At 57.2% G+C, this 13,467-nt stretch overlaps 2 protein-coding genes across 2 annotated transcripts; both read right to left on the reverse strand.

Moving 5' to 3' along the window:
- Positions 1 to 2,442: 2,442 nt before the first annotated feature.
- Positions 2,443 to 6,191, reverse strand: GZMM (granzyme M). Its single transcript, XM_040086493.1, has 5 exons — positions 6,005 to 6,191; positions 5,188 to 5,347; positions 4,082 to 4,223; positions 2,993 to 3,205; positions 2,443 to 2,580 (listed from the first exon to the last, which is right to left on the reverse strand). The coding sequence occupies exons 1-5, from the start codon at positions 6,189 to 6,191 to the stop codon at positions 2,443 to 2,445; spliced, it is 840 nt and encodes a 279-aa protein (XP_039942427.1).
- A 2,618-nt stretch (positions 6,192 to 8,809) lies between these two features.
- On the reverse strand, positions 8,810 to 10,716 carry LOC120763451 (mast cell protease 1A-like). Its single transcript, XM_040086762.1, has 5 exons — positions 10,628 to 10,716; positions 10,404 to 10,551; positions 10,082 to 10,217; positions 9,565 to 9,816; positions 8,810 to 9,287 (listed from the first exon to the last, which is right to left on the reverse strand). The coding sequence occupies exons 1-5, from the start codon at positions 10,689 to 10,691 to the stop codon at positions 9,153 to 9,155; spliced, it is 735 nt and encodes a 244-aa protein (XP_039942696.1). The 5' UTR covers positions 10,692 to 10,716; the 3' UTR covers positions 8,810 to 9,152.
- Between the last annotated feature and the right edge of the window lie 2,751 nt (positions 10,717 to 13,467).

The following is a 13,467-nucleotide window of genomic DNA, read 5'->3' on the forward strand; positions in this document are numbered from 1 at the left end:
GTAAAATGTCATGTGGAATTTACAAAGCAGGAGCATAAAGCCTCCCTCCTCTCCTTCAGGTTTTTCCCCTGCCTTAACCTGATCCCACACGGGACTCTGAAGCTGCTCAGGACCAGGTTGGCCTGTGGAATGGCAGCTGCTGTTGGAACATTTCTGTCGAGAGCTTCTTGAGCCCTGGGCTCAGCCAGGGCTCGTTCTAACCCAAGCTGTTTCCTGTGGGCTCTCCCAGTGATACCAGCTTGGTATAAATGTCCTCGAGCAGCTTTATCTCCTGCCACACAGCCTGACCAGGAAGTTAAGCCTCCACAAGCAATTTTTGTAGCATCTCCACCGCCGTGGGTGGAGAACTCATGGCTTTTGAAGAGTTTTTGTGGCTGCCATGCTGGTCTGTGTGACAAAGACTCCAGGTTTTGGCTGTGTGAAGCTCCTGTGCTGAGCTGGGTGAGGATGTGGCTCAGCTGCTGCCCAGGGCTCTTCTTTGCCCCTGGCCAAGTGCTGTCGTTTGTCCTCAGCCGCTCCTGTTCACTCCTCCTGGAGCTGCTCCTCCCTCCATCTCCGGAGAGTATCTGTAGCTCCTGGCCATGGATTTAAATGGTGTTTTCCCCACAGACAGGTCTCTCCTGCTCTGCTGGTTCCCATCCTCCCTCCCAGTGACTCAGGCCTTCAGTCTCCAGCTCTCCAAGAGGTGATGGGCTCTTTGCACAGAAGATGCAGGATGAGGACTGGGAAAATCTGGGCAGGACTTGGCAGCCTCAGTAGAAAAGAAATCTCTGCCCAGTGTCAGCTTTGCAACCCTTGATTCGGAGCAGATTAAATGACATAAAGAACCCTGGGGGGAAGAGGAGCATCTCCTCAGCTCAGCCATGGATTTACTTCCAGACTGCAAGAGGTAAAGTTTTTTTGGGTGGGTTTGGGAGCTGTTTAGAGACAGAACCTTGAAGAACACACCCTGTTGCCAACCCAAAGAGGGCACTCTGGGCATGGAAAACTCAGCAGAAATGTGCTAGAGGTGCTTTCCTTGTGCAACATCACCCACAGCAAAAACCACTGATAGCTCTGCTCAGCTGCAGCTTTTCTTAGTCAGGTGAGTGACCTGGGGACTTTTAGACATTTTGAATTATAAGGTTTGGAAAATATTTGCAGTCTTCACATCTCTGGCCTTGTGTTTCGTATCCAGTGCTGCCACAGATGTTGGAATGGCCCCTGACAAGTCACCTTTGAGCAGAGGTGAGCACAAGGAAAGGCAAACACTCCCCAGAAATGTGTTTTTGTCAATGAGATCCTAAACATCTGACGGAAGTGTTTGAGCTCCTCTTGCTGTGTCTCTTGCCAAATCCCCAGCTTAATTTCCTCAGGTTGCAATATTTTTAAGCTCTATTGTAGAGGAGGTGGGGGGTTATTTTTATGTCTTAAACCACGACACGTAGAAATAAAATATTTACAGGCTGTCAGGCCGTGGTGGGACTGTGTGGTTCCTCTCTCTGCTGCCAGCTTCACTAAAAAGATGGCTCAGTGTGCCTCGATGAATTCCTGTGAGTGACAGAGGTGCACCGGGGGAGAGATGCTGCTTTTGTGTGGATTGGCAGCCAGAGGTGGGATGGGGTAGAATTGAGAGGGGCCCGTGGGGGAGAGGATGTGATGGAGTGAGGAAATCCCCCAAAGTACCAGCTTGGAGATCCCTGGAAGGAGTGAGGAGAGCCCCTGAAAATCCAGACTGGAAATCTGTTCTGGAGGTTTAGATTGCACAGAAAATGGAGGAAAATCGGTTGGGGTAGAAACCTCCAGGTTGGGGTTCAGCCCTTTGAGCTGTGGCTCTCTCCTGAGCTGTTCAGGACTGGAGCCAGTGGCCCAGAGAAATCCGAATGGCACCAGGAAAAAAAGGCTTTCAGATGCTGAGGAGATTTATTGCTTTTATGAGTTCTTACAACACTGGAGCTACACAAGAGGGGAGAAAGGAGGCAGCAGGGTTCAGAGGTGCAGCAGTAGCGAAGCAGGAACTGGAAGTGTCCTCCTGGGAGCTTGGGCAAAGGACACCCAGACATGTGGTGTGACAAATGACAGACGGGGAGGAGGCTGCTCTTTGGATCCCTCTGATCTCGCTGTGCAGCCTCCCCCCGAGGGCTGCAGACATCCCCTCAGCCACCGGCACCTCTCTAGGGCTGTCCTGCTGCTTCCCCTCCGGAGCTGGAGCCACAAAGGGCCGAACCAGGGCAGCAGTGAAGGAGTGCAGGCACTCCCCAGTGTGCCCAGGGGACAAAACCACAGCCAAGGCACAACCTCTGTGCCAGCCCCACCACGGACAGAGCCAGCTTGGCCACAGAGAAGCTCCTGCCACATCCACGAGGACCAGTGGGAGACGTTTCCCAGGGAGAAAGGAAAGGAAAGGCGGTGAGGGCTCTGGGGGGTGAGGTCCCCAGGGCAGCAGCTGCAGGGGGAGCAGGGTCACGCTGACTTCATGACGCTGTTGACCCAGGGCAGGTAAGGAGCAATGTGTGTGTAGAAGCCAGGCCAGTTGCTGTGCCTGTAGGAGAAGATGCCGTAGGCTTTGTTGTTGCAGACCAGAGGATCCCCAGCACGGCCCTGGGAGAAGGAGGAGAGAGATCAGCGCCGGGTTACGGGAGCTCCAGGGGAGCTGTGCCCTCGCACAGAACAGGGAGGCTGCAAACACCAGCACAGGATTTCCCCAGCGGGAGCCTGGGCTGGCAGGGGGTGGGATAACTCTGCCTCCACAAGGGGCTGGTGGCAGCTTCGTTTGGGAGCCGGCTGGGGGAACACTGAAGCTTCAGTTCTGCCCCTCTGCTGCCTCCAGATACAAAACACACTCGGACCAACAACGAGATTCAGGCTGAGCCCCTCTGGCCGAGCCCTCGTCCCCCTGCCGACTCCCAGGCTCCTGTGCCGTGGGAAGACGAGGATCCTCTTCTCCCCTGCGCTTTGGCCCTGGCTAAAACCTCCCCTGCAGCCTCCTCCTCCTCCCTAGGCAGACACCGACCTTCTCAGGTAGCCCGGAGGATCTGCTGCGGCCACAAATCAAGTTGTCAGCGAGCCCTGGGTACTGGTTGAGGCAGTCCCTCTGTTTGATGACGGTGACCGCGGCCGTCCCGTAGCCCCAGCCGGCCACGCTGCACTCGGTGCCGCCACGAACTCTGGATTTCTCCAAGGAAATGGGCCAGACGTGGCCGTCCCTGGTGGCGTTGCCGTTCAGCTGGGCGAGGGGACAGAGAACACAGAGGTGAGTGTTTGGCCTGTGATGCCCTTCTGTGTTGGAGTCCAGGGCATTCCTTTGGTTGCCCTGGAGGGTCAGGGACCTGGGCAGGGGGGTCTGGGACCCCAGCCCAGAGCCCAGAGGGACACTGGCTTTGATTTCAGTCCATGGGAAAAACTTCCTACACTGAGAGAAGGTTTACAGGCCACAAGAATGTGAGAAATAGTAGTTTAGCTTATCACAGGGTGAGAAAATAGTAGTTTTAGGTTCCTAGCATTGAAGTGAATGGGGACAAGAGGGAGAATCTGGGGAGCTGTCTCCTTCTTCTTCTCCTTCTTGTTCCCTCACTCCATTGCTGCATTGATGTGGCACAAAGTAGTTAGTGAGGATTGGGTCAAAGTAAAGATGACCTTTTTAGTAATAGTGATAGACATTGGTAAGAAATAGTAAACAAGAAATACGTAGTAATTAGTATAAAAGATAAGGACAGCCCAGCTCGGGGGGAGACGTGAGGAATCCATGCAGCTGCGAACACCTTGTCGGACTCCGAGAAAATTGTAAGATAAGAAACAATAAACAAAGTATGCAACCTTGAGAAATCTAAACCTGAGAACTCCGTCTCTTCCTTCGGCTCAGCTCGGAGCCGTGCAGGGGAGCAAGGACCCTGAAACCACCTCAATGTTGGGGTAAGCCCCCGACAACTGGCGTCCCTGGGTGGGCAGAAACAACTGGCGTCCCTGGGTGGGCAGAGACAACTAGCGTCCCTGAGTGGACAGAAACAACTGGCGTCCCTGTGGGTGGGCAGAAACACTTCTGCTCCAGGGCTGCAGCTCGGCTCTGCGCGCCAGGCCCAGGCGGGTGCTGCGGCCGCGTTACCTTCAGCAGGAGGATGTCCTTTCTCTTCTTAGGGCTTGTGAAGTCTGGGTGGCAGTGGTACTCCTTGACCTGGAAGGTTTGCCAGCTCTCCTCTCTCCTTCGGGGTGTGTGGGCTCCCAGGATGACAGTCAGAGGTTTGTGGCTGGTGGAATCAAGCAGGGGGGGTGTCACCAGCTCCGTCCCTGTCTTGCCTGGGGACGCTGAGGCTCATCTGCCAGGGGCACGGCCAGGAGGGTCCAGTGACACAGACACGGTGTACACACATTGCCCAGACACAGAATATATTATACAGGAGCTTTTGAGGAGGAATGGTGGCAGCAGGGAGCTCTGCCAGTGAATCTGCCCAGCCAGGAGGCAGAGCAAGCTCCCACCCGACACACCAGAGCTCTGCAAGGGCTCCTTTATCTCCAGAGCTCAAGCTGGGCACAATTGGTCCAATCTTGCTGCTCTCCTGTTCTGGGCTTCACAGGCCAGTGAAAATCCAGGCATTTCTAAACCAGGAGACTTTTCTATCCTCTACAAAACCTGCCTCAGGAAAATTGGAAAGGCCCTTGGGTGTGTGCAGGAGTCCCTGCCAGTCTCCCAGGTGAGGCTCCAGGCTCCTGGATCCCTTCTGCTGCCCAGGTGTGGGGCTGGCCCTGAGCCTGTCACGGGCACCAGGGCAGAGCTGTCAGCCCTGAGGCGTGTGGGAGCTGTGCACATCTGGAAAAGTTCTCCTGCCCATCCACACCGCAGCTGGAGGGACGGAAACGGGCTGGGCAAGCCCCTGGCTCCTGGGAAATCCTTCTGCCAACAAACAAGCCGGTGGCAGAAAGGACAAAGCCTGACAGCAGCTCAGTGCCAGCAAGGGGAGAACCCACTCTGACCTCCCACCGTTGGCATCTGGGAAAAATAAAACAGATCATGGAGAGGGGGAGAAAAAATCAGGGCAAAAACCCGAGGGTGGGCTGGGGAGGGAGATGGGGCTCAGAGCCGTGCCCTGCCCGCTGCTGCCTGCCGGGGAAAGAGCCTGGGCACGGCTGACGTGAGCCCAGCTGTGAGACCTCCCCACGGGAGACCTTCCCCAGGTGGTGGAGGAGCAGCTCCTGGCCGCAGCAAAGACTCACGCGAGGCACTGAGCCGCTGTCATCACCCAGGCGGGCGCCACCAGGAAGCCCCCGCAGGTGTGGTTGTCCTTCCCCCGCAGAAAGGCCACGTAGGGGCTGGGGGGTGCCCCGGGCGCCGCCTTGGCTTCTCCTCCTCTCTCCCTCCACGTCCAGGCGTGACCTGCAAGGATTATGTTGTGAGCACGGAGGATTTCAGGCTTTCTGTGCTGACAGGGGTTGATCCCCCCTCCAATAAAACACTGCGTTCGACCTGAGGACTTGGGAAAGGCTTCCGAAATTGAGTGATAGCACTGGGATTGTGGGAGTTTTATAGGAGGGTGTGATATCACAGGGTGGAAAAATTAGAATTTAAGGTTTTAGACTACAGTAATATAGATATAAAGCAAGAGGGAGGATTTAGGGCAGAGGGTGAGTCCTTCTTTTTCACCTTCTTCCTTCTTCTTCATGGGTTTGGGTGGTTTGTAATTGGATAGAAAAATCCCCATTGCGGACCACGGGTGTTCGGTTATTGGGTTAAAAGTACAAATAATCTAGGAGTCACTTCATAACTGGACAATTTATGCTTAAAAGACTATGAAAAGAGTTAGAGACAGAGCCATTTTTCACCTTATTAGCTAGAACTCACAACCTGTGAGCCTGTACTATAGATAAGAATTAATAAACACCCGAGTCCAAACACGAACTGCGTCTCCCGAGCATCTAATCCTGACTCCAACAACAGAAGGAAGACGAGAAAAACCCACAGGATGGGGATGAGGACAAGGGGTTTGGAGGGCACAGGGATGAGATTCACCCTTCCCCATCGCTGTCTACTTACTGGTGCAGCCTGGGGGGCACATCCCCAGCAGGAGGGGCAGCAGGAGGGGCAGCAGGAGCTCCATCACGGCCTTCTGGGCTTCAGCAGGTCCCTCTGAGGTGGGGCTGCCTCTGGGGTCTCGTCCTGCTCCCAGCAAGGTTTTATAGCCGGAGACCAGACTCCAGGAAACCACAGAAGTCAGACTCATCTGAAGAATCTCTCCACAAGTTGCAGACCTCAGCAATGTGAGAGGGGAATTCAGGCAGTCTTGGCCTTGGGCATCCAACCCACCTCCAGCACGGGTCTGATCTGAGGGATCTGACGTCCTTCTAAACCCAGAGCCAATTTTAGAGCTTTGTATTTGTTTTGGAAGCTGTGGGCAACGCTCCCTCGCTCACCTCTTTGACTTCCAGCGAGGTCTTCCCTCGCAGCTTCTATTCTCTGCAAACCCACTTGATTTTTATCACCAGCCCTACGTGAACAAGATTTCTTTCCCCTGCTGCATCAGTTCCAAAGACCGTGCAGTGGCAGGTGAGGACCCTGCTGCTCTCCCTCGGCAGCTGCACTCTTGGCTAATGGAGCAAATTTGTGTTTATAACATGGCACTGATGATACTGGGAAGAAATCCTCTCTGGGGAGGGTGGGCAGGCCCTGGCACAGGGTGCCCAGAGCAGCTGGGGCTGCCCCTGGATCCCTGGCAGTGCCCAAGGCCGGGCTGGACAGGGCTGGGAGCAGCCTGGGACAGTGGGAAATGTCCCTGCCATGGCAGAGATGGAATGAGATGATCCCTAAGCGTCCTTCCAACCCAAACCATTCCGGGTTTTTTACAGTAAGAGCAAAATTCGAGCATTCACCGTTCGGCTGTGACGAAACGGGGCCGATGCTTCCTCGCTGCCCTCGCTGCCAGTAAATCTGCTTTCCTCCCTGCCTCCAGTGCCACTGGGTAAACCCCATCTTTCAGCTACAAGTTGCCACTCTCGTGCAAAGCCTGCAGCAGCTGGAGCTTCAAGGAAAACACTGACGTGACAAAGATTCATAATGCACAGATAAGCAGCTGCAGCCTGTTCACTTGCAGATTTCTGTGCTGATAGCAGCTGTGAGCAGAAGCCCAAACATGGACCCTTCTCAGCTTCCCCAGGGCAGCCTGGGTGCTGGAGGCAGAGGTGACGCAGTTTCCCTTCATCCCAGGTAAGAACGTGGAGGATTTACGAGCAGAAATCCAGGCTGGGCTGTGGAAACCTCCTCCCTCTGATGGGGGTGACAGTGGGACACTGGGAAAGGCCACGAGAGCAGGGCAAGCACCCCTTCCCCTGGGCTGCCGAGAGCTTTCGTACGTTTAAAATTCCCCGCTGGTTTTTCCCACCGCAAACCGACTCCGTCTCCTCCTGACATCACGGACGTCCCTCACCCCCTGCCAGGGAGTTCTGCACTCACTCGTTTACCAGAGCATCATCTCTGTCCCCCAGGGAACTCCTGGCTCTCTCTACACACAAGAGATGCCAGAATCGAGCTGGAATGAAGGAGATGAGGGCTCAGAGAGCAGCCTGGTGCAGGCCACGGGAGGAAATTCAGGCTCCAGTGTCTGAAAACAGCACTCAAGCATCCTTTGTGTGAAGAATTTGTCCTTGGGCTTCATGCAGCTGAGGGGAGAGGTCTGGGCTACCCCTAGCACACTCAGGGGGACAAGGATGTGCCAAGCAGGCCCAGGACTCGTCCTTGCCCTCTCCAGGGACCCAGCCGGGCGCCCGGCGCCTGTCGTGGGGTGAAAGGAGGAAGTGGCTCGGGGTCAGGCGCTTCTGTGCACCCAGGTCCTTCACCAACCCTGCAGTTCAATCCTTTCGGTGCTTCCACCCAGGCCCCGGTGCAGAAGCGGGGATGGGCTGAGGCTGCTGGCACCAGGAGAAGGCTGGAGCAGCGGGAGTGTGCCATCCCTGGGGTGTGCCATCCCTGGGGTGTGCCATCCCTGGGGTGTGCCAGTTCTGGAGTGTGCCATCCCTGGGGTGTGCCATCCCTGGGGTGTGCCATCCCTGGGGTGTGCCAGCTCTGGGGTGTGCCATCCCTGGAGTGTGCCATCCCTGGGCTGTGCCATCCCTGGACTGTGCCAGCCCTGGAGTGTGCCAGCTCTGGGGTGTGCTATCCCTGAGGTGTGCCATCCCTGGGCTGTGCCATCCCTGGATTCTGCCAGCCCTGGAGTGTGCCAGCCCTGGACTGTGCCATCCCTGTGGTGTGCCATCCCTGGGGTGTGCCAGTTCTGGGGTGTGCCATCCCTGGGGTGTGCCATCCCTGGACTGTGCCATCCCTGGGCTGTGCCATCCCTGGGCTGTGCCTCCCCTCTGGGATCCTGAACAGTGTCTGAACCGCCGCCTGCCCGAGGGCACGGCGCACAAGAAGCGCCGCTGTCCCCACGCAGCTCCACACACGGCCGGTGCCCCGTGGCCGAGCTCCCTGGGCTGCCCCGCGTCCCAGGTGCGACGCTTCGCAGGGCACAGCTTCACTCTGCACAGAACAGCACCTCTGGGGTCCTGCCCGTGCTGATGCCCCACACCCTCGCTGCCTGTGCTCCCAGGAGGGTGACAACGATGCTGCAGTTGCTGAAGTGACCCCGTGCCCGTCGTTTTTCCCAGAACACTTCTGCCCGCGCAGTTTTCCTCCTCGCAGCGCGCTCATCCCCCCGGTGACCCCAGCAAACAACCGTGCCTCCTGTTTCTGAGCCTGCCAGTGACTCAGGGGGCAGAGCTGTGGTCGCTGTTGTGCCAGCAGCCCCTGGCAGCCTCAGACCCTCCCTCCTGCACCCCGCGGCGGGGCCACAAGAAAGACGGCACAGGCTGGGAGATGCAGCTCCGAGTTTACTGTGGGTGCTTTAAGTGCAGCAAGGTTCAAGCAGGAACAGGGTTATCTCTGAAGGAAGTGGGGTCTGTTGTGCCATCTTTCCGTGCCATCTGAGGCTGTCTCTGCTTCTGCCAGGGTGATTTAACACAGCCCTGAGACGGGCAGGGAACGGGACAGGGGGCAGCCTCGGAACAGAAGGAAGGGGAATCTCAAGTGCACTGATGGAGTCACTTGGGTTCCCGAGGACACAGGAGGGAGCTGAGCCTCCGGCAGGGGCAGGAACGAAGCTGTTGCAGTCTCCAGGGCCACGCCAGAGCTGGAGAAAATGCCGCCACTGCCGCTACTTCTTCATGACTTTTTTGATCCAGGGCAGGTAGTTGGAGATGCGGGTGTAGACCCCGGGCGGGGAGTCGTAGCCAAAGGAGACGATGCCTTGTGCCACTTTATTGCATACCAGGGGCCCGCCAGAATCCCCCTGGGGAGAGATGAGATTGATTTTCGAGGCCTTTTCCCCGTGGTGGCAGATTTCTCCCCGGTCCCTCCCTGCCCCGTGGCTCCGTTCCTGCCCCACATCCCACCCAGCCAAAGGAGCTGCCCCGAGCTCTGCAGGGACTGTGGGGGTGTCACGACATCCAGAGAGCCTTTCCTCGTGGGAACTGTGATCAAATGCTTGTCCCCTGCCCTGGGAGCTGGCGGTGCCCGTGCCAGCAGCAGCTCCTGCTCGCTGGGAGCCCCGTGTGCCCTCCCCGTACCTGGCTGGAATCCTTCAGCTGGTGGAAGCTGCCAGCGCAGACCATGCCAGAATCAAGGTGTGGGTAGAAGAGGACGCATTTCCTGCGGCTGTAGATGGAGACTTTGGTCTCGAAGAGTTTGTTGGTGGCCCTGTCCTCGTCGATGAGGCCCCAGCCGGCGATGGTGCACTTGGTGCCCGTGGGGAGGTCGCTGCCGGTCTTGGGCAGTGGGACGGTCTGGATGTACTCATTGAGAGTGGCCTTCGAGGTTAGCTGGGGGAAAGCAGGGCCTTGAGAGAGGGCTGTGAGCAGGACACTTTCTCTGCAGAGGCAGGGAGGGTCTAACAGGCTCTGGGGAGCTGCTGTGAAAGCCACGTGAGGCTCCAAACCCTGCCCGTGGCTCCTTCCCGGGTCCTGGCAGCCTCCACCTCGGGCAGAAGTGGGTTTTCAGAAGGAGTTAACAGCCAGGACGAGCCCTGCCCAGTCCCTGCCAGCCCCACAGCCCCAGCCCACCCTCTTCCCCAGCAGAATCCCTTGCCTGGAGCAGCATGATGTCGTTTTCCATCGTGTCGGGGTCGTATTCGGGGTGCTCGTGGTACTTGAGGACGCCCCGGACCTGCTGGGTTTTTTCTGGTTCGTGGATGTTGTGAGCTCCCAGGATGACTGTGATATTCCTGGCCGTGGCAGCAGAGGGGAGAAAGGGGAAATCAGGCTGGGTGTCACCCACCTGCCTCCTTTTGGCAGACAGGTGGAGAGAGCTGCTCGGCGCAGCACGAGCCTGCTCCAAAACTGCTCCAAGGCAAGGAGCTCCCAGGCTCGGGGAGAAAGAAGGGGATAAAACCCCTGCATCAAGCACTCACCCCATGCAGTGTGCAGCTGACATCACCCAGTCAGGGGCCACCAGGAAGCCCCCACAGCTCCCCAGCTCGGCTATCTTCAGGAACGCCATGTACGGGTGGGAGTGCGGCCGCGCCTCGTGGCCCCCCACGATCTGACCCCGCAGGGCACCTGCGAGAGAGCGCGACACAGCGTGAGCCAGGGGCTGCTGAGAGCCCAGAAGAGTCCCAGCAAAGCCCTGACTCACTGGCACTGCCCCAGGGGCAGCAGAGCAGGAGCAGCAGGGCTGGCAGCGCCCGGGGCTGGCACATCTCTGGCACGGCCGGATGCTCCCCTCCAGAGGTGTGGAAGCTCCCCGTGGGCAGCGGTGGGTTTTATAGCCTGGAGGCAGCTGTGCCCAGCAGCCAGGAAACCATGTGCAAAGGGCTGATTGTGCTAATCTGGCCTGGCCTGCTCGGTGCCCACGTGCCCGTGGTGGTGATTGAGGAGCGATAGCCCAGGACGGAAAGGCCGGGGCGGACTGAGCCTGGTGCGCCACAGTCACAGCCTCAGGGGTGCTGGCAGCAAGACAGAGGTGTCCTGTGGTGGTTTTGGGGTGTGATTTACCGTTTCTCCCACACTTTCTGTTGAATGTTTTTGCCTTGAGGAAGTGCAAGGTTCTAAAAAAAAAAAAACGGTACTTAAGAAAACCAAACCAAACCAAACTAGCAAAACGTTGCCATTTAAACTTATGAATGTGGTCTAGAGGAGACAATCTTGAAAGCTGCTCTTTCATATTCTTGTTTTCCTTCCAGAGATGCACTGCAGAGCCTCTTTTCCTGCAGAGATCCACCACCACCACCACCCAATTTAAATGAAAGGGCACCCAGGCACGACAGCTGTGCCTGGGAGAGTTTTTGAGCACTGGGAAGAGTCGGATCTGCAGGGTTTGGAGTCAGCCCAGCTCAGAGGGGTCTTGCTGCCTCTTCTCAGCTCCTCTGGGGCCAGAAGCGTCCTGCCAGCCTGGGGACTGGGAAGTGGGAAGCGCTGCTGTGCAGCAGAAGAGAGCAAAGCGGGGAAGTGCAACCACCCAGCTGCCAGGAGCGGAGCAGTCATTTTTAAACCAGCTTCGCCCCACCCTTCCTGGAGCCGAAAAACACCTGCGGGCAAGAGAATGTCTTGGACTGTGCTGGGGCCAGGAAGAGGGGACAGGATGGGTGGGTGGGGGTGACTGGGGAGAGATGTGGGACAGAGATGGGGATGCCTTGATGTCCATGAGTCAGCCTGGCACAGAGCTCTCCACAGAGCTTCACCCGTGCTTTGCGCTTTTTAATCGTAATGCCTGAAAACGCGAGCTTTAATCAGGACCGTGCACGAGCGCAGAAGGAAAACCTCAACAGGAATCACTGATATTTTTATCTCGTGTTTGTAACTCGCTGTCTTTCCCCTGCAGCTGCTTGTGGCCCCCTACAATCTGTGGCTGGAAAGCCTCCCAGGGCAGGAGGGACTGGGCAGGCCACAGGCCATGGGCACAGGGAGCTGAGCTCCTGCTGCTCTCCTGCTCCTCCCTGGCGCTCCTTTGACTGCAGACAAGTTCCTCTCTCGACGAGGCCAAGATATTTTGGCCTTCCTGTTGACCTCTGGAGGGTTCCAGGGCTTCTCTGCTGGGGTGCCTCATCTCAGCATCCATCAAAACCTTTAGCTACAGAACTTGAGCTGGTCCACAGGGCTTCAGCTGCCCCCCGTGCCTCCCCCAGCCCTTCCAAGCCCAGCACTTGGAGCACCAGGCAGTTTCAGGCAGATTTTGGCTTTGATCTGAAGGGAAGGGATGGGAAATGTTGAAGGGGGGCGGGGGGGTGTCCCTTCCCTGCCCCACTTCGCTTCAAACAAAGAACATCTGAAGTGAGATAGGGGCAAAGGAGAAGTGCCAAGATACAGCTCAGCCTGTGACTGTGGAGGGAGCAGCGGGGACAGGACAGAACAGGAACCCTCCCTCATGTGGGGCTCAGGCCCCATTAACCCCCAGGCACGAGCTGGGGTCTCCATGCCTTGGATATGTTTGTGGAAGGGGCATGAGGAAGATCCATGGATGTTTTGCTGGTGCACAGAACCTGCACACCAAGGTGAGGGGGCCAAGCTGTCCCAGCAGCTCATCTGCCTCCAGCCCCTCTGCCATCACAAGGGTTTGCCTGGCCCCTGTCCCATCCTCTCCACAGATCTCTGTCCCGTCAGGAACCTCTGAGACTCCTCACACATTGCCACCTCTTTGAAAAGATACTTAGAGCCCCTGACAAGGAAATTCTCCATCTCCTCATCATCCAGGAACATTCCACTGGTTCTGTCCTGAACACACACATCAGCTGGAGGCTCACCCTGAAGCAAGAGCAAAGCTCCAAGGGGTGATGTGCCAGGATCACACGGACCCTTTGGATTCCAGGGATTTGTGGGCACCACCCCAGAGCGTTTGGGAGCGAGCTCTTGGTGCCGCAGGTGCAGCCCAGCTCTGCTCTGAGCACTCGTGGCTCAGCCTCCTGCTGATTTCCGCCCCCGCAACCTCGGGGTCATCTGTTGACCTTATCAGCGCGAGCTTCTTTCCACACTGCTGATAGAAAAGGCCAAAACCTCAGCTGAAAGGGTGAAGGTGGAGGATGGAACCCTCAGCTTTTGATGAGAGACGCTCTTGCTTACACGTGGCTTCGCTTGCATTGTCCATGAGCCTGTGCTGCCATCCAGGCTGGGATCAATGCCCTCACCAGCCATGGATGGGATCAATGCCCTCACCAGCCATGGATGGGATCAATGCCCTCACCAGCCATGGATGGGATCAATGCCCTCACCAGCCGTGGATGTGATCAATGCCCTCACCCAGCCGTGGATGGGATCAATCCCCTCACCCAGCCATGGATGGGATCAATGCCCTCACCCAGCCGTGGATGGGATCAATCCCCTCACCCAGCCATGGATGGGATCAATGCCCTCACCCAGCCATGGATGGGATCAATGCCCTCACCAGCCATGGATGGGATCAATGCCCTCACCCAGCTGTGGATGGGATCAATGCCCTCACCCAGCTGTGGATGGGATCAATGCCCTCACCAGCCATGGATG

The sequence above is a fragment of the Hirundo rustica genome, chromosome 26 (genome assembly GCF_015227805.2).
Source record: "Hirundo rustica isolate bHirRus1 chromosome 26, bHirRus1.pri.v3, whole genome shotgun sequence".
NCBI lineage: Eukaryota > Metazoa > Chordata > Aves > Passeriformes > Hirundinidae > Hirundo > Hirundo rustica.

Bases quoted from the DNA above. Each gene is read 5' to 3' on its own strand.
- LOC120763451 (XM_040086762.1), bottom strand. From the start codon at position 10,691: ATGTGCCAGCCCCGGGCGCTGCCAGCCCTGCTGCTCCTGCTCTGCTGC. The intron at 10,552-10,627 runs GTGAGTCAGGGC...GCTCTCTCGCAG, and splicing joins CTGCCCCTGGGGCAGTGCCA to GTGCCCTGCGGGGTCAGATC. The intron at 9,288-9,564 runs GTACGGGGAGGG...ATCTCTCCCCAG, and splicing joins AGCTGAAGGATTCCAGCCAG to GGGGATTCTGGCGGGCCCCT.
- GZMM (XM_040086493.1), bottom strand. From the start codon at position 6,191: ATGAGTCTGACTTCTGTGGTTTCCTGGAGTCTGGTCTCCGGCTATAAA. The intron at 4,224-5,187 runs GTGAGTCTTTGC...TGATTCCACCAG, and splicing joins ACAGCGGCTCAGTGCCTCGC to CCACAAACCTCTGACTGTCA. The intron at 3,206-4,081 runs GTAACGCGGCCG...CCCCTCGCCCAG, and splicing joins AGGACATCCTCCTGCTGAAG to CTGAACGGCAACGCCACCAG.